General features: G+C 44.7%; 1 protein-coding gene across 1 annotated transcript in view; it reads right to left on the bottom strand.

Annotated features, from left to right (window-relative positions):
* Nucleotides 1-811: 811 nt before the first annotated feature.
* Nucleotides 812-18,821, bottom strand: part of LOC124037376 (mucin-2-like) — a 39,031-nt gene continuing 21,021 nt past the window's right edge. The window contains exons 25-44 of the mRNA XM_046352079.1: nucleotides 18,438-18,566; nucleotides 16,886-18,276; nucleotides 11,902-12,786; nucleotides 11,546-11,720; nucleotides 11,067-11,314; nucleotides 10,457-10,640; nucleotides 9,758-9,971; nucleotides 7,031-7,206; nucleotides 5,752-5,821; nucleotides 5,469-5,569; nucleotides 5,303-5,334; nucleotides 4,855-5,032; nucleotides 4,477-4,581; nucleotides 4,050-4,090; nucleotides 3,478-3,600; nucleotides 3,003-3,107; nucleotides 2,448-2,576; nucleotides 1,865-1,904; nucleotides 1,525-1,648; nucleotides 812-1,220 (exon numbers count right to left, since the gene is read on the bottom strand). Coding sequence (XP_046208035.1) covers nucleotides 1,010-1,220; nucleotides 1,525-1,648; nucleotides 1,865-1,904; nucleotides 2,448-2,576; nucleotides 3,003-3,107; nucleotides 3,478-3,600; nucleotides 4,050-4,090; nucleotides 4,477-4,581; nucleotides 4,855-5,032; nucleotides 5,303-5,334; nucleotides 5,469-5,569; nucleotides 5,752-5,821; nucleotides 7,031-7,206; nucleotides 9,758-9,971; nucleotides 10,457-10,640; nucleotides 11,067-11,314; nucleotides 11,546-11,720; nucleotides 11,902-12,786; nucleotides 16,886-18,276; nucleotides 18,438-18,566 — 4,661 coding nt within the window. The 3' untranslated portion in view covers nucleotides 812-1,009. The remainder of the gene's footprint in view (nucleotides 1,221-1,524; nucleotides 1,649-1,864; nucleotides 1,905-2,447; nucleotides 2,577-3,002; nucleotides 3,108-3,477; nucleotides 3,601-4,049; nucleotides 4,091-4,476; nucleotides 4,582-4,854; nucleotides 5,033-5,302; nucleotides 5,335-5,468; nucleotides 5,570-5,751; nucleotides 5,822-7,030; nucleotides 7,207-9,757; nucleotides 9,972-10,456; nucleotides 10,641-11,066; nucleotides 11,315-11,545; nucleotides 11,721-11,901; nucleotides 12,787-16,885; nucleotides 18,277-18,437; nucleotides 18,567-18,821) is intronic.

Below are 18,821 nucleotides of genomic sequence, written 5' to 3'. Positions count from 1 at the left end.
TCCAAACAGTTACGAGTGACCAAATCACCTTTCTGTGTGTATTCAGACAGCAGTCATTTGTTGACATGGCTACGCTAGTTGTCTTAGTAATGTGTGTGCAGTGGTGCAGGCTGATTGGTGGTGGCGCTCATGCTTCCTATCACTCAGAAGTTAAGTAGCAAGGTGACAATAATGCCTGCCATGGACGTTTCCTAGTTGTTTTGAATGTCCAGAATCATAGTGTAAGAACACTTTTAAAGCCTCGAAGGACAAGAATATCCAACTTTCAAAACAAGTCGTTTTTTGCTAGCCACAGCAGTCAAGTAGCTAGCTAGGTAGCTGTTTAGCTAGCCACAGCAGTCAAGTAGCTAGCTAGGTAGCTGTTTAGCTAGCCACAGCAGTCAAGTAGCTAGCTAGGTAGCTGTTTAGCTTTCTAGCATATTCACTCATTTGATTGTAAACAATTAACAAGCTAGTTAGCTACCAAAAGTTCTTGTTAAACTGTCATCAAATAAGCTAGCAAGCAAAATGCCAAATAACAGTCTAACAACCACCTGAGGTCAAATTGAGCAAGAGTTGTACTTTCAGACACATGACCTACGAAGGTGGTTTGAAATGTGGCTGGAAATATCTGCTTCCATGGGCTTTTTGTCTGTTCAAACTGTTGGAAAATATACAGATTCTAATCTGATGTGCAACACGTTTTAGGGGGGAGGAATCACTTCAAACTGCCAGTGTGAAGAAGGCTAAAGAGGTTTCACAGCTTAATAAACCAAAGCTTTCTAAAACAAGGTGCATGCACTTCTACAAGAAAACAAACAACGGACATAAGTATTTGAAGGTTGTATTTTAATAAGATAAGTAAGCATACGTTTCTACATTTTAAATATGATTTAATCTACATTTGACATATAAATCAAAGCGATTAGATAAATAACAGCCATGTGAAGCAGGGTAGCAGGGTGTTCCTTAGGAAGCAGCGAGTGGATTGGTGCTGGACCATTCCCATCTGTATTAGTACAGATCCCATTTACACCAGCGTGTTGCTGCGTGTCCTGCGGGCAGGCACCCTAATGGCTCTGTTGCAGTCGCTGTGTCTGCAGCTACACTCCTCCACGTGTAGGTAGGTGTAGGGCACCACATCTCCATTCAGACAACGTAGGTCCACCGTGCGGTTACTGGACCGGGACTCCTGGCAACAGGCACAGGAGTGATCCAGAGACGCAGCCATGGCAGAGTACCTGGAGGACGGGAGTGGAAGAGAGGTGTTCACTGAGATTAAGAGATCATCTACTCCCAAGAGACAAAGACACCTCAACAAATGACATGTTTCACAAAACACAAATACGTTTAGGGTGTGTGTGTGTCCCAGACACAGATTAAACCTAGTCCTGGACTAAGAAGCATGTTCAATGGAGATTCATTTAAAATGATGTTCAGTCCATCACTAGGCTTTTTAAACTGGATACTGGAACCCTCCCCATGGTGTTATGACTGTGATGAGGCTCCACTGGGTTGTGATATTAGCATTGTTTCCACACTCACTTGGTGAAGGTGTTGCAGGATCCCTCACAGTACGGCATCTCCACCTCCTCAACAGACTGGCAGCTCTTGTGGTTGATGAAACTCTTCATGGATCCTACCTTACAGGCCTTGTCCTTCTCCACACCTGGTATTGGAGGGAGACACATCGTTATACATGATCTGTCTGGAAAGACCATGAAAAAGAGCTGCACCTGTTTGAGTTCACTGACTACAAGGTGGCTCTCCTTGTCAATCATTATCAATTAGGAATATCAGTGGTTTTATGATGCATTAATCTGATCATATTCCAATCCTGATATGAAATTGTTAACAGCTTTGAATATTTCAGTTTCATACTTACAAATTCTACAGCAGCCGTTTGCAGCGGTCTGAATTGAACCCTGTGGAGAAAAAAGTTTCAACGTTTTCTTTACATAATACATTTCATATTAGGATAAGAGAAGTAACTTTTCTGTCAAATGAAAACTGGTATTTTGTGTGTACTGTACTGTGGATCTGATGAAAATGATTATGGATCGAAACATTGTCAATAAGGTAATCGAGTATGCAGTCAAGGCCTTTCTGTTCTTGTTGTGTTGAGTACTGTACTCACAGGCTGGCCTTTCTGTTCTTGTTATGTTGAATACTGTACTCACAGGCTGGCCTTTCTGTTCTCGGCCTGTTCACAGGCTGACCTTCTGTTCTCGTTGTGTTGAGTACTGTACTCACAGGCTGGCCTTTCTGTTCTTGTTGTGTTGAATACTGTACTCACAGGCTGGCCTTTCTGTTCTTGTTATGTTGAGTACTGTACTCACAGGCTGGCCTTTCTGTTCTTGTTATGTTGAGTACTGTACTCACAGGCTGACCTATCTGTTATTGTTATGTTGTGTACCATACTCACAGGCTGGCCTATCTGTTATTGTTATGTTGTGTACCGTACTCACAGGCTGGCAGTTGGCCTGCTGGAAGGGTGGGCAATGGATGTTGGAGCTCTGGGTCAGATAACTATCACCGTTTTTCACACAGCTGTACTGCTGGCACTTGTCACCAGGAGCAGACCATGTATCTCCATGCTGGACACACACACACACACACACACACACACACACACACACACACACACACACACACACACACACACACACACACACACACACACACACACACATTTGACATTAAATGTTTGTCATTTAGCAGACGGTCTTATCCAAAACGTTTTTTACTTTCGAGCATTTGTCTTAAGATCGCTAAGTGAGACAACAACATACACCACTCGTAGTGGATGGGGCGGCCTGGGTCTTATTTAACAAGCTCTTTAAAGAGGTAGGGTGTCAGTGGTTTTAGGGAGATGGGCAGGCACTCCTCTGTCCTCATATTATGGGGAAGCTTGTTCCACACAAACACACACAGCCGCACAATCAATATAGACATTTATCAGAGACTTACTTACTACTTCTTAGTTAATCTGTGACAGTTAAACTGACAGAAACGGTACCTACCTTCAACAACTGCATGGTCCCATTGATCTGGAGGACACAGTGGGTCTGAACACATTTACCACAGCAGTCATCTGAGGAGTAGTCTGGCTCCTGGTACTCAGATCCCTGCGGGAGAAGAGGAACACATGAGTGACTTGCTGCAACACCTAAAAAGAATGATGATGATGATAATACACGTTATTAAAGTGTGAATACAACCGATTGCCTTCCCAGGAGACTCTACAGAATAGAAGAACTCAAGAACAGATGCCTCACCACCAATTGAGAATTATTTATAAAAGCAAGGACTGGGCTTAATCAGTAGGCAGTTCTGGATCAGACAAGGTTTACTTACTTACTTAATCTGGGTCTAGGAAACCAGCTGATTAAAGTATAAAAACTCATTGACTGAATACATTTAAGCTACTCAATGGTATTTCAACTTTTGGTAAATATTTGAAATGTGAGCAGACACGGCAGCTGTACCAGTTGTTACCTTTTCACAATCTTCGTCACATTGCATGAATCCACAGTCAATTTGGTAATGACCAGACTTGGGGTCCACTTTGTTGGTGCAGGTGCACTCCTGGCACTCTGATCCCGGTACTTTAGAATTAGGCTAGAAGAACAAGTAACTCATTACATTACACATTACTTCAGGGGAACCAGGATACCCACTGTCTCTAACACAGGGGAACCAGGACACCCACTGTCTCTAACACAGGGGAACCAGGATACCCACTGTCTCTAACACAGGGGAACCAGGATACCCACTGTCTCTAACACAGGGGAACCAGGATACCCACTGTCTCTAACACAGGGGAACCAGGATACCCACTGTCTCTAACACAGGGGAACCAGGATACCCACTGTCTCTAACACAGGGGAACCAGGATACCCACTGTCTCTAACACAGGGGAACATGAACCCATATAGCGTATGAGACTTACTGTACACATACTGCATTATATATATATATATATATATATATTAAAACAAGTAAAAACCAGCAGTGTTTGTTTATGTAATGAACATTTCAGATGAGAGAGCAGAATAGTTTGTCATTACCAGGTATTCAATGCCTTTGTGAAGACAAACTCTTTTAGGCTCTGAAAGAGACAAGAGACACAAACAACCAATTGAGAGAGAGACACAAACAACCAATTGAGAGAGAGACACAAACAACCAATTGAGAGAGAGACACAAACAACCAATTGAGAGAGAGACACAGACAACCAATCCATGGGACTGTCTAAAGAACTGGTATTGTCTCAGCAATACAAACACAGGAATACTAGATAGTCTACTACCACATGTATAGTCTAGATAGTAGATCTAAAAGAGACCATACCACATGTAGATAGTCTAGATAGTATATATCTAGGTAAAGAGACCATACCACATGTAGATAGTCTAGATGGTATATATCTAGGTAAAGAGACCATACCACATGTAGATAGTGTAGATAGTCTAGATCTAGGTAAAGAGACATTACCACATGTGTGCTCTGGACAGCATTTCCCCTCAGGGACTGAAACCACTGGCACGAACCCAATAGGACAGTTCATGTTGGTAGGTGGGCAAGTGCTGCTGTCACAACCTAGGAGGGGAAACAATAGCAGAGTATGGACATAATAATATGAGCTGATTCATGTCTTCACTATGTGTGTGTGTTTTCAACACGACTGAGCTGAGCCCAGCTGTACGGCACTGGCCTGGTTACACATCAACCATAGATCCTGGACCCGTGCTGGAAAGGACCATGTGAAAATAACATATCCAAGCCAGCACAGTACGGTTCAGCTCGGCACAATACTGTTGAAATAGAACTGAGTATAATATGTAAGGTGAAAAGGTGTTGTGAGATCCTTACGGCAGGCGAGGTTGGAGCAGCATGGATCGGATGGATCGGTTTGGTTGACATATACAAAACCTGGTCCAGTGCAGATCTCTACTGGTGGTTTGGAGCAGACCTTGGGTTTACAGTTCACAGTCTTGGTGGATTCCAAACAAACACAGTCCTGGCACTTGTACTCAAACCTCTCGTTGAACTGTGATGAGATACAACAAGAAGGGAGTGTGGTTCTATCAATGGGTTTGGTCAAATGTAGTGCACTAAATAGGCCACAGGGGGCTAAATATAGGGCATAAGGGGGCCATTTGGCATTCAGACAATGTGGATAATACTGTGTGGACGCTGTAAGTAGGTGCTCATATAAACCTCTGGCATCATCCATGACAGAGCCAGTGGACTAGATAACAGTCTATATTAATTAGTCAAATAAAATAACGATGAATCAAAACCAAAAGGCCTAACTTACCTCTCGCGGAACTCCTTCAGGGTCAATGCATCCTTGAAAAACACAAACACCACCATTTAGTAGAACATTCATGGACCTGAAACATCCTTGGAAAGGTTAAGTCCTAACCATCTTCTCTGTGTCGTCAACATGAAATGGACCAATGGCAGTAACTGGGAACACTCACCACACTTATCAACACAGATCCCTGAGTCCTTGTTGAAGAGTTTCATCCCATCAGGACAGAAGCAGCCTTCTGTGGTGAAGTTCATCCGAGACTCGTCTGGACTGTAGAACACAACATTACAGTGACAACTCCTATTTCCTATGTACAGCAACTCTATCTTTAACTGTAGGTAGGTGTTTTCTCTTTGCCTTATTTGACAGTCATGACGTTGTCTACCTCAGTTTACGTAAAACATGAAAGCAAGGATGTTTTTGCGCTAGACAATCGCTAAATAGAAACCTACTTGTCATCACAGGTTGGCTGTTCTGCAGGACCGCAGGGCTTGTAGACTTTGTCAGCTGGACAGTCGCTGGCTGTTGAAGAAAGATACAACTCAGTCAATAGTGACACCCGAACCCCCTGTCTCAGTCTCCAGTATATATACTGCAATAGTCTATGTGCCGGGGGGCGAGGTTCAGACTGTCCTATCTGGCATAATTCTCCTGTTATCTCTGGTGTCCTGTGTGATCTTAAGTATGCTACCCCTAATTATTCTCTCTCTCTGTCTCCCTTCACAGAGGACCTGAGCCTCATGACCATCTGGCCTGACTACTCCTGGCTGTGCCGGTCCCCAGTCAACCTGGTCGTAATGTTGATCCAATTTCTGCTGTTGTGACTGCATCTATGGAACCCTGTCCTGACCACCGGATGAGCTGTTTCGACCCTGTCTCTCTCTCTCTCTCTCTCTCTCTCTCTCTCTCTCTCTCTCTCTCTCTCTCTCTCTCTCTCTCTCTCTCTCTCTCTCTCTCTCTCTCTCTCTCTCTCTCTCTCTCTCTCTCTCTCTCTCTCTCTCTCTCTCTCTCTCTCTCTCTCTCTCTCTCTCTCTCTCTCTCTCTCTCTCTCTCTCTCTCTCTCTCTCTCTCTCTCTCTCTCTACCAAACCTGCTGCTGAACGGTCTGGCCTTAATGTACTCTTATAATCTCCACCCGGCACAGCCAGAAGAGGACTGGCCACCCCTCAGAGCCTGGTTCCTCTCTAGGCTTCTTCCTAGGTTCCTGCCTTTCTAAAGAGTTTGTCCATGCCACCGTGCTTCTACATCTGCATTGCTTGCTGTTTGGGGTTTTAGGCTGGGTTTCTGTACAAGCACTTTGTGACAACTGCTGATGTACAAAGTGTTATCACAATGGAAAAATGTTCTGACTACAGTCATTATTTACAATCAGTTGATTGTAGGACTGAAGTCCGGTACTATATTACACATTACAAAGGGGAACCAGACAAGGATGTCCACTATCTCCATCATTTATCGCTTCAAATACAGAAATGCACTAATCTAAGTTGTGTTTGTATAGTATTGTTCCTGGTCTGATCTACAACACACACTATGTTGTGTTAGTATAGTATTGTTCCTGGTCTGATCTACACAGTTCCATGTTCCTGGTCTTCTACACAGTTCCTTGTTCCTGGTCTTCTACACAGTACTTCATATCTCTTCAATGGTGGACTTATTTATCTATCCTTATTAGGTGAGTCTTATTTAACCTGGTGAGTCTGGATGTTTTCAACGAGTACAGTAAGCCTACCACAGAGCTCGGTGTGGTTTCTCCAGTAGATGCATACTCCGAACTGGGCACAGGCAGCAGCGTATGTCTGCAGACTGGTGCACTCCACCGCTGGGTTGGACACGTGGCAGCTGTCATAGACACAGCCCTTGTAGAAGTTGTCAGGTGAGACAAATGGATGACAGGCTGCAAAAATGCTGTGGATTGAAAACCAGAGATGAAAGAATATGAGAAACAGACCTTCCAAATACACTGTAAGATTCATATTGGTTTCTGTCCGACACAGAACACACCTTTGTGTCTAGGTTAGGGGTATAGAGCTACATCATTGCATGTGAGAATTTAGTCTGTGATAAGTTAGATTGTTGATAGTTACAACAGGTTTTATAACTTTACTCAAACTCCTGACAGACTGTTCAACGGAGTAGCTGGCCACTCCTGGCAGACTGTTCAATGGAGTAGCTGGCCACTCCTGGCAGACTGTTCAACGGAGTAGCTGGCCACTCCTGGCAGACTGTTCAACGGAGTAGCTGGCCACTCCTGACAGACTGTTCAACGGAGTAGCTAGCCCCTCAGCAGAGACTGTTCAATGGAGTAGCTGGCCACTTCTGGCAGACTGTTCAACGGAGTAGCTGGCCACTCCTGGCAGACTGTTCAATGGAGTAGCTGGCCACTCCTGGCAGACTGTTCAATGGAGTAGCTGGCCACTCCTGGCAGACTGTTCAATGGAGTAGCTGGCCACTCCTGGCAGACTGTTTAATGGAGTAGCTGGCCACTCCTGACAGACTGTTCAATGGAGTAGCTGGCCACTCCTGGCAGACTGTTCAATGGAGTAGCTGGCCACTCCTGGCAGACTGTTCAATGGAGTAGCTGGCCACTCCTGGCAGACTGTTCAACGGAGTAGCTGGCCACTCATGACAGACTGTTCAATGGAGTAGCTAGCCCCTCAGGACAGACTGTTCAACGGAGTAGCTGGCAATTTTCCCACACAGCATTTGTGTCATTTAAATCACCCTAAGCATGACATTTTATTAGAGAACTTGTACAGTGCCTTTACAAAGGTAGACCTGTCCTTCAGGAGATCACAGTGCCTTTACGAAGGTAGACCTGTCCTTCAGGAGATCACAGTGCCTTTACGAAGGTAGACCTGTCCTTCAGGAGATCACAGTGCCTTTAGGGAGGTTGACCTGTCCTTCAGGAGATCACAGTGCCTTTAGGGAGGTGGACCTGTCCTTCAGGAGATCACAGTGCCTTTAGGGAGGTTAACCTGTCCTTCAGGAGATCACAGTGCCTTTAGGGAGGTTTACCTGTCCTTCAGGAGATCACAGTGCCTTTAGGGAGGTTGACCTGTCCTTCAGGAGATCACAGTGCCTTTGGGGAGGTTGACCTGTCCTTCAGGAGATCACAGTGCCTTTAGGGAGGTGGACCTGTCCTTCAGGAGATCACAGTGCCTTTAGGGAGGTGGACATGTCCTTCAGGAGATCACAGTGCCTTTAGGGAGGTTTACCTGTCCTTCAGGAGATCATAAGTGCCTTTAGGGAGGTGGACCTGTCCTTCAGGAGATCACAGTGCCTTTAGGGAGGTTTACCTGTCCTTCAGGAGATCACAGTGCCTTTAGGGAGGTTTACCTGTCCTTCAGGAGATCACAGTGCCTTTAGGGAGGTTGACCTGTCCTTCAGGAGATCACAGTGCCTTTAGGGAGGTTTACCTGTCCTTCAAGAGATCACAGTGCCTTTAGGGAGGCTGACCTGTCCTTCAGGAGATCACAGTGCCTTTAGGGAGGTTGACCTGTCCTTCAGGAGATCACAGTGCCTTTAGGGGGGTTTACCTGTCCTTCAGGAGATCACAGTGCCTTTAGGGAGGTAGACCTGTCCTTCAGGAGATCACGGTGCCTTTAGGGAGGTTTACCTGTCCTTCAGGAGATCACAGTGCCTTTAGGGAGGTTTACCTGTCCTTCAGGAGATCACAGTGCCTTTAGGGAGATTTACCTGTCCTTCAGGAGATCACAGTGCCTTTAGGGAGGTTTACCTGTCCTTCAGGAGATCACAGTGCCTTTAGGGAGGTGGACCTGTCCTTCAGGAGATCACAGTGCCTTTATGGAGGTTTACCTGTCCTTCAGGAGATCACAGTGCCTTTACGAAGGTAGACCTGTCCTTCAGGAGATCACAGTGCCTTTAGGGAGGTTGACCTGTCCTTCAGGAGATCACAGTGCCTTTAGGGGGGTTTACCTGTCCTTCAGGAGATCACAGTGCCTTTACGAAGGTAGACCTGTCCTTCAGGAGATCACAGTGCCTTTAGGGAGGTTTACCTGTCCTTCAGGAGATCACAGTGCCTTTAGGGAGGTGGACCTGTCCTTCAGGAGATCACAGTGCCTTCATGGAGGTTTACCTGTCCTTCAGGAGATCACAGTGCCTTTAGGGAGGTTGACCTGTCCTTCAGGAGATCACAGTGCCTTTACGAAAGTGGACCTGTCCTTCAGGAGATCACAGTGCCTTTATGGAGGTTTACCTGTCCTTTAGGAGATCACAGTGCCTTGAGGGAGGTTTACCTGTCCTTCAGGAGATCACAGTGCCTTTAGGGAGGTTTACCTGTCCTTCAGGAGATCACAGTGCCTTTAGGGAGGTGGACCTGTCCTTCAGGAGATCACAGTGCCTTCATGGAGGTTTACCTGTCCTTCAGGAGATCACAGTGCCTTTACGAAGGTAGACCTGTCCTTCGGGAGATCACAGTGCCTTTAGGGAGGTTTACCTGTCCTTCAGGAGATCACAGACAGAGGAGTCTGGCTCGCATGGCTTCTGTGTGGGTTCAGGGAGAGGAGAGTTGGTGGGGATTCCAGGTGGCACATGGCAGTCAGGTTGGTAGAGGTCCTTGGCTGGCCAGTAGTCTGCCATCAGAGCACAGTTCTCCACCAGCTGACCTCCAGGCAACATGCAGTCATCAGCCTGGTTGTTGCTACATGTTCCTGGAAGAGATGCATACAGTTCAGGTTCAAGTCATTTATTTAGCCATTTGCAGCTATTAAAAGTAATACATACATTGGACATCTTTGTTGAAGCTCTCTCACATTTAGTACAGCACATACAGTAAAAATATCAGACACAGACATCAGACAGGAAAGCCCAAACCATTGTTTGCTAGCCTGGTCCCTGATCAGTTTGTGCTGTCTTGCCAAATCCTATGGTTCGATATCTGACAACAACCATGGGGTTTTGGTAAAAAGAACCCAAACAGATCTGGGACCAGGCTAGTTGTTCACCTCCAACCTTGGATAAATGATTTCCATCAATTCAAAGACTTCTCCATTAGGCTTTCTCACATCATACTCAGAATAACAAGTGACCGCTCTCTGTTTAACTTCAGTGATTCACAATCATTTCTCAGCTCTTATGTTTAAATGCCCAAGATACATAGTTTGAGGACAACAAATGAATGAAACTAAGTCCTTACCACAATGACCCTGTGTATTGTTGCCAAAGTGTTGCCAAGGAAGGTTGACGCTGAAGCCAGTGACTCCAAAGGTAACTACCACCTGGAGGTGTGCTATCTCCAAGACCATGTTGATACCAGAGTTCATCACCTTCACACCGTGCTGCGTGAAGGGTAGTCTCAGGGAAACTCCATCAATAAGAGCCTGAAAGACAGATGGCAGGGAGAGAGGGATGAAAGAGAGATGGCAGGGAGAGAGGGATGAAAGAGAGATGGACGAAAGGGGGGATAGAAAAGGATAGGAAAAAGGGATGGAAGAGAGAGAGAGATCAATCTTCAGGATCTCTTAAAGAAAAGGGAAGGTGACCGCAATACTTACTAAAATCATGACATTACAGGTTGAATTAAGTTGATGGAGAACATCAAATTCATATGTTGTATCAATGAAAGCTACGGATGTTGAGAACTAATGCACAATTCAGTTCAGAGAATGGAATAATGGAAGAGAATTGTCTTTCATTTTCACATAAATCATTTCTCAGTCCTTTAGGCCCCAAATCCAGCCATTCAACATATATATGGCCTGAATTGCTTATAATGATTTCTGAGCCAGTTAATCCACTTAAGTTACCTCCAACTGAGCAGCTCCAATGAGGTTGTGATTCTTCAGTGTTATAACTGTTGAGCGGTAGGACACGATGATGGATCGAGGACAAGACACGTCCTCGGTGGGATCACAGTTGACATTGTCGATGTAGATCTTGAAGTGGTGACGCGGCAACATCTCCTCCATCAGCACATAGGTACAGTTCCCTTGGAAGCTGTAGAAGAGCCCGTCGAAGGTGATGTAATGGGGGTCTCCCCAACCCTCACAGACGCCTGTCATAAAAATAAACACTGTTATAAAGCAGACAGACATTACGATCCTCTGACAAAAATGTTTGTTTTTTAAAATGTATGAAGTAATATTTATATTGAGTATATTATATTGAGTATTATTCCAAACGTTAGTGATAAGGACGTGTGTGTTATTAGTTACAGAAACTGGACATGGCCATCTACCTTCCTGACCAGGTCAGAGGAGAAGAAGAAGAAGCTTTCACAACTCACAGTCACACACGAATCGTTGGCAGCAGTAGAACTCATCCCATTGTAGCACTGGTTTCTTGCCATTGGTACATGTGATTGGCTCAGGCTCTGGGCATTCATACGGAATTATCTCAATGGTGTTGTTTTCAATGCATCTGGCCAAAGTGCAGTTGCAGAGCCAGAAAGTTTCATTTTGCTGATATTTTAGAGAGAAAAGAAAATTGCACGTCATCAGAGAGCTTTTACAATTCACACAGGAATCAATTAATAAGTCTCTGAAAGGACTTTTCGACCTCGTTGACATCAAATGTTGGCCATGTGTTATCGACGTTAGGGAAGCCCAGTTGATTATGTGATGGTTATATTGAGGTACTTACCACTTTGTCCCACTCAGGACAAGTGACTGGTGGAGGGGTTGGTGACCCAGTTGTGGTTGGTATTGAACTGACTTGATGTTCTGGTGTTATTGGAGGACCAGTGACAACCGATTCATGGGTTGTTGGTGATGTGGTTGTCATTGGAGTTGTGGCTTGTGTTGTAGTTGGTGGTTTAGGTGTTGTTGTAGGAGCTTTAGTGGTTGTGGTATCTATGACAGGGGTGGTTGTGGTTGGTTTTTCAGTTGTCCTGGGGGTTGTGGTTGGTTCTTCTGTTGTCGTTGGGGTTGTGGTTGGTTCTTCTGTTGTCGTTGGGGTTGTGGTTGGTTCTTCTGTTGTCGTTGGGGTTGTGGTTGGTTTTTCAGTTGTCCTGGGGGTTATGGTTGGTTCTTCTGTTGTCGTTGGGGTTGTGGTTGGTTCTTCTGTTGTCGTTGGGGTTGTGGTTGGTTCTTCTGTTGTCGTTGGGGTTGTGGTTGGTTCTTCTGTTGTCGTTGGGGTTGTGGTTGGTTTTTCAGTTGTCCTGGGGGTTGTGGTTGGTTCTTCTGTTGTCGTTGGGGTTGTGGTTGGTTCTTCTGTTGTCGTTGGGGTTGTGGTTGGTTCTTCTGTTGTCGTTGGGGTTGTGGTTGGTTTTTCTGTTGTCCTGGGGGTTGTGGTTGGTTCTTCTGTTGTCGTTGGGGTTGTGGTTGGTTCTTCTGTTGTCCTGGGGGTTGTGGTTGATTCTTCTGTTGTCGTTGGGGTTGTGGTTAGAGTTATGGCTTCCGTTGTAGTTGGTGGTTTAGGTGTGGTTGTTGTTGGTGGTAATGGTGTGGTAGTTGTTGGTGGTAGTGTTGTTGTTGGTGGTGGTGTGGTTGTTGGTGGTGTTGTTGTTGGTGGTGGTGGTGGTGTGGTTGATGTTGTAGTTGGTGGTGTTGGTGTTGTTGTTGCTGTGGTAGTTGTTGGTGGTAATGGTGTTGTTGGTGGTGGTGGTGTTGGTGTTGTTGTTGGTAGTATTGCTGTTGTTGTTGTTGTTGGTATTGGTGTTGTTGATGGTGTTGGTGGTATTGGTGTTGTTGTTGTTGGTGGTACTGGTGTTGTTGTTGGTGTGGTTGTTGTTGTTGGTGGTACTGGTGTTGTTGTTGTTGGTGGTTGTGGTATTGGTGTGGTTGTTGTTGGAGGTATTGGTGTGGTTGTTGTTGGTGTTGTTGTTGGTGGTATTGGTGTTGTTGTTGTTGTTGGTATTGGTGTTGTTGATGGTGTTGGTGGTATTGGTGTTGTTGTTGTTGGTGGTACTGGTGTTGTTGTTGGTGTGGTTGTTGTTGTTGGTGGTACTGGTGTTGTTGTTGTTGGTGGTTGTGGTATTGGTGTGGTTGTTGTTGGTGGTGGTGTTGGTATTGGTGTTGTTGTTGTTGGTGTTGTTGGTGTTGTTGGTGTTGGCATTGGTGTGGTTGTTGTTGTTGGTGGTGGTGGTGTTGGTGTTGTTGATGGTGTTGGTGGTATTGGTGTTGTTGTTGTTGGTGGTACTGGTGTTGTTGTTGGTGTGGTTGTTGTTGTTGGTGGTACTGGTGTTGTTGTTGTTGGTGGTTGTGGTATTGGTGTGGTTGTTGTTGGTGGTGGTGTTGGTATTGGTGTTGTTGTTGTTGGTGGTGTTGGTGTTGTTGGTGTTGGCATTGGTGTGGTTGTTGTTGTTGTTGGTGGTGGTGTTGGTGTTGTTGATGGTGTTGGTGGTGTTGTTGTTGGTGGTATTGGTGTGGTTGTTGTTGGTGGTAATGGTGTGGTTGTTGTTGTTGGTGTTGTTGTTGTTGGTATTGGTGTGATGTTGGTGGTATTGGTGTGGTTGTTGTTGTTGGTTTGGTGTTGTGGTGGTGTTGTTGTTGTTGTTGTTGGTGTTGTTTGTTGTTGTTGCTGTTGTTGTTGTTGTTGGTATTGGTGTGGTTGTTTCGGGTGGTATTGGTGTGGTTGTTGTTGGTGGTATTGGTGTGGTTGTTGTTGGTGTTGTTGTTGTTGTTGTTGGTATTGGTGTTGTTGATGGTGTTGGTGGTATTGGTGTGGTTGTTGTTGGTGGTATTGGTGTTGTTGTTGGTGGTGTTGTTGTTGATGGTGTTGGTGGTGTTGTTGTTGTTGGTGGTGCTGTTGTTGTTGTTGGTGGTATTGGTGTGGTTGTTTCTGGTGTTATTGGTGTGGTTGCTGTTGGTGGTATTGGTGTGGTTGTTGTTGATGGTGTTGGTGGAATTGGTGTGGTTGTTGGTGTTGTTGTTGTTAGTGGTGTTGTTGTTGTTGGTATTGGTGTTGTTGATGGTGTTGGTGGTATTGGTGTTGTTGTTGTTGGTGGAATTGGAGTTGTTGTTGTTGGTGGTATTGGTGTTGTTGGTGGTATTGGTGTTGTTGTCGTTGGTGGAATTGGAGCTGTTGTTGTTGGTGTTGTTGGTGTGGTTGTTGGTGGTATTGATGGTGTTGGTGGTATTGGTGTGGTTGTTGTTGGTGGTATTGGTGTTGCTGTTGTTCTTGGTGTTGTTGTTGATGGTGTTGGTGGTGTTGTTGTTGTTGGTGGTGCTGTTGTTGTTGGTGGTGGTATTGGTGTGGTTGTTTCGGGTGGTATTGGTGTGGTTGTTGTTGGTGGTATTGGTGTGGTTGTTGTTGGTGGTATTGGTGTTGTTGATGGTGTTGGTGGAATTGGTGTGGTTGTTGCTGTTGTTGTTGTTAGTGGTGTTGTTGTTGTTGTTGGTGGTGTTGTTGGTGGTATTGGTGTTGTTGGTGGAATTGGTGTGGTTGTTGCTGTTGTTGTTGTTAGTGGTGTTGTTGTTGTTGGTATTGGTGTTGTTGGTGGTATTGGTGTTGTTGTTGTTGGTGGAATTGGAGTTGTTGGTGGTATTGGTGTTGTTGATGGTGTTGGTGGTATTGGTGTTGTTGTCGTTGGTGGAATTGGAGTTGTTGTTGGTATTGGTGTTGTTGATGGTGTTGGTGGTATTGGTGTTGTTGTCGTTGGTGGAATTGGAGTTGTTGGTGGTATTGGTGTTGTTGATGGTGTTGGTGGTATTGGTGTTGTTGTCGTTGGTGGAATTGGAGTTGTTGGTGGTATTGGTGTTGTTGATGGTGTTGGTGGTATTGGAGTCATTGTTGTTGGTGTTGTTGGTGTTGTTGATGGTGTTGGTGGTATTGGTGTTGTTGTTGTTGGTGGAATTGGAGTTGTTGGTGGTATTGGTGTTGTTGATGGTGTTGGTGGTATTGGTGTTGTTGTCGTTGGTGGAATTGGAGTTGTTGTTGTTGGTGTTGTTGGTGTGGTTGTTGGTGGTATTGGTGTGGTTGTTGGTGGTGGTTTTGGTGTGGTAGTTGTTGGTGGTGAAGGTGCTGTTGTTGTTTTTGTTGATGTTAGTGTTGTTGTTGGTTTTGGTGATGTTGTTGATAAACATTCAACGCAACAGAGGACTCTAATCTTATAGTTAAAGCACTTAAATGGTCTCTGAGTTTGTTTATTTTCTTCACATATTAACCCGAAATCAACATCGCACTCCACAACTTGGCCTGTCGAAGCTACATAGTCCTCTAAGCTTGTATTTGGATAGTCTGTAGCTACACATTCAATATCCTGTGGATCTGCACACACTTCTTTTCCACTCTGCGTGATATTCCAATACGTTTCCCAGTCACTCTTATCTTTATCATCATCTTCATCATACCATTCTGACCACTCACAGGTAGGAATACAAGGAGTAGTTGTTGGCTCTAGTGTCTGGGGGGTAGTTGTTGGTGGTATTGGTGTGGTTGTTGTTGGTGGAATTGGTGTTGTTGTTGTTGGTGGAATTGGTGTGGTTGTTGGTGTTTGTGTGGTTGTTGTTGGTGGTATTGATGTTGGTGGTATTGTTGTGGTTGTTGTTGGTGGAATTGGTGTGGTTGTTGTTGGTGGAATTGCTGTGGTTGTTGTTGGTGGAATTGGTGTGGTTGTTGTTGGTGGAATTGGTGTGGTTGTTGGTGTTTGTGTGGTTGTTGTTGGTTGTATTGATGTTGTTGTTGTTGTTGGTATTGGTGTGGTTGTTGTTGGTGGTATTGTTGTGGTTGTTGTTGTTGGAATTGGTGTGGTTGTTGTTGGTGGAATTGGTGTGGTTGTTGGTGTTTGTGTGGTTGTTGTTGGTGTTGTTGGTATTGGTGTGGTTGTTGTTGGTGGTATTGTTGTGGTTGTTGTTGGTGGTATTGGTGTTGTTGATGGTGTTGGTGGTATTGTTGTTGTTGTTGGTGGTATTGGTGTTGTTGTTGGTGGTGGTATTGGTGTGGTTGTTGTTGTTGGTGTTGTTGTTGATGGAGTTGGTGGTGTTGTTGTTGTTGGTGGTGGTGTTGTTGATGTTGCTATTGTTGTTGTTGTTGGTGGTATTGGTGTTGTTGTTGTTGTTGGTGGTATTGGTGTTGTTGATGGTGTTGGTGGTATTGGTGTGGTTGTTGTTGGTGGTATTGGTATTGTTGTTGTTGGTGGTATTGGTGTGGTTGTTGTTGTTGGTGTTGTTGTTGTTGTTGATGGTGTTGGTGGTGTTGTTGTTGTTGTTGTTGTTGTTGGAGTTGGTGGTGTTGTTGTTGGTGGTGGTGGTGTTGTTGATGTTGCTATTGTTGTTGTTGTTGGTGGTATTGGTGTTGTTGTTGTTGTTGGTGGTATTGGTGTTGTTGTTGTTGTTGGTGGTATTGGTGTTGTTGTTGTTGTTGGTGGTATTGGTGTTGTTGATGGTGTTGGTGGTATTGGTGTGGTTGTTGTTGGTGGTATTGGTGTGGTTGTTGGTGTTGTTGTTGTTGTTGGTGTTGTTGATGGTGTTGGTGGTGTTGTTGGTATTGGTGTTGTTGTTGTTGTTGGTGTTGTTGTTGGTGTTGGTATTGGTGTTGTTGTTGTTGTTGTTGGTATTGGTGTTGTTGTTGTTGTTGTTGGTATTGGTGTGGTTGTTGTTGGTGTTGGTGTTGTTGGTGTTGTTGTTGTTGGTGTTGTTGTTGTTGGTGTTGTTGTTGTTGTTGGTGGTGGTATTGGTGTTGTCGTTGTTGCTATTGGTGTTGTTGTTGTTTGTATTGGTGTGGTTGTTGTTGGTGGTTTTGGTGTGGTAGTTGTGGGTGGTGAAGGTGCTGTTGTTGTTAGTGTTGTTGTTGGTTTTGGTGATGTTGTTGATAAACATTCAACGCAACAGAGGACTCTAATCTTATAGTTAAAGCACTTAAATGGTCTCTGAGTTTGTTTATTTTCTTCACATATTAACCCGAAGTCAACATCGCACTCCACAACTTGGCCTGTCGAAGCTACATAGTCCTCTAAGCTTGTATTTGGATAGTCTGTAGCTACACATTCAATATCCTGTGGATCTGCACACACTTCTTTTCCACTCTGCGTGATATTCCAATACATTTCCCAGTCACTCTTATCTTTATCATCATCTTCATCATACCATTCTGACCACTCACAGGTAGGAATACAAGGAGTAGTTGTTGGCTCTGGTGTCTGGGGGGTAGTTGTTGGTGGTATTGGTGTGGTTGTTGTTGGTGGAATTGGTGTTGTTGTTGGTGGTATTGGTGTGGTTGTTGTTGGTGGTATTGATGTTGTTGTTGTTGTTGTTGGTGTTGCTGTTGTTGGTATTGTTGTGGTTGGTGTTGTTGTTGTTGGTATTGGTGTGGTTGTTGTTGGTGGTATTGGTGTTGTTGTTGGTATTGTTGTGGTTGTTGTTGGTGGTAATGGTGTTGTTGTTGTTGGTGTATGTGTGGTTGTTGTTGGTGGTATTGGTGTGGTTGTTGTTGGTTTTGGTGTGGTTGTTGTTGGCTTTGGTGTGGTTGTTGTTGGTGGCATTGGTGTTGTTGTTGTTGGTGGTGGTGTGGTTGTTGGTGGTGTGGTTGTTGTTGGTTTTGCTGTGGTTGTTGTTGGTGGCATTGGTGTTGTTGTTGTTGGTGGTGTGATTGTTGGTGGTGTTTGTGTTGTTGTTGGTGGCATTGGTGTTGTTGTTGTTGGTTTTGGTGTGGTTGTTGTTGGTTTTGGTGTGGTTGTTGTTGGTGGCATTGGTGTTGTTGTTGGTGGTGGTGGTGTGGTTGTTGGTGGTGTTTGTGTTGTTGTTGGTGGCATTGGTGTTGTTGTTGTTGGTGGTGGTGTGGTTGTTGTTGGTGTTGTTGTTGGAGGTGGTGGTGTTGTTGTTGGAGGTGGTGGTGTTGTTGTTGTTGGTGGTGGTGTGGTTGTTGGTGGTGTTTGTGTTGTTGTTGGTGGTGTTGGTGTTGTGGTTGGAGGTTCTGTTGTCAATGTGGTAGTTGTTGGTGTCCACGGTGTTGTTGTTGGTGTTGGTGTGGTTGCCTGGGGGGTTGTTGTTGATGGGCCTGTTGGTGGGCATTCCTCAACACACTCCCCGGTCTCTTCATCAAATATTGGCATATCTGGAGGGCATTGTGGGTAACAACCTAAAAAGAAGACATTGTGATTTAGTTGTTTTGATTGAGTTATTACATATAATGAAGTTGAGGTTAAGAAAAACGAATTGATATTTTGCAAAGAAGGGCATGTGCATATGGAACAAACATGCAGGCTGATGCCAATCAAATCGAATAGCATGCTGCCTCACCTTCCAGATTGGGAAGAGGGTTGTCACAGGTCCCATTTGGATTCAGACAGGTCTTGAAGCAAGGTGTGTGGCAAGGACTGTAATGCCATTCACATTCACCTGGATCGTTGTAGTAGTCACAGAACACAGCTACAAAAGGGAAGACGTACAGGTTCATACACTGAATACACATTGCCCTCAGCAAATGGCACCCTATTCCATATGAAGTGCATTACTTTTTATCAGAACCCTATGTACCCTGGTCAAAATCATCCACTGTAATGTTCCACATTAAGATATCTATTTAAACCAAGCAGCTAAAATATACTTTAGATCCACATCCTCACATTGTCACCATGTTTGGGTTCTTTCAACAGCATATTCATTTACTTAGCATTGTAAATT

This window comes from Oncorhynchus gorbuscha, linkage group LG06, assembly GCF_021184085.1.
Source record: "Oncorhynchus gorbuscha isolate QuinsamMale2020 ecotype Even-year linkage group LG06, OgorEven_v1.0, whole genome shotgun sequence".
NCBI classification, from domain to species: Eukaryota; Metazoa; Chordata; class Actinopteri; order Salmoniformes; family Salmonidae; genus Oncorhynchus; species Oncorhynchus gorbuscha.
This window is presented reverse-complemented; position numbering and strand designations above follow the sequence as displayed.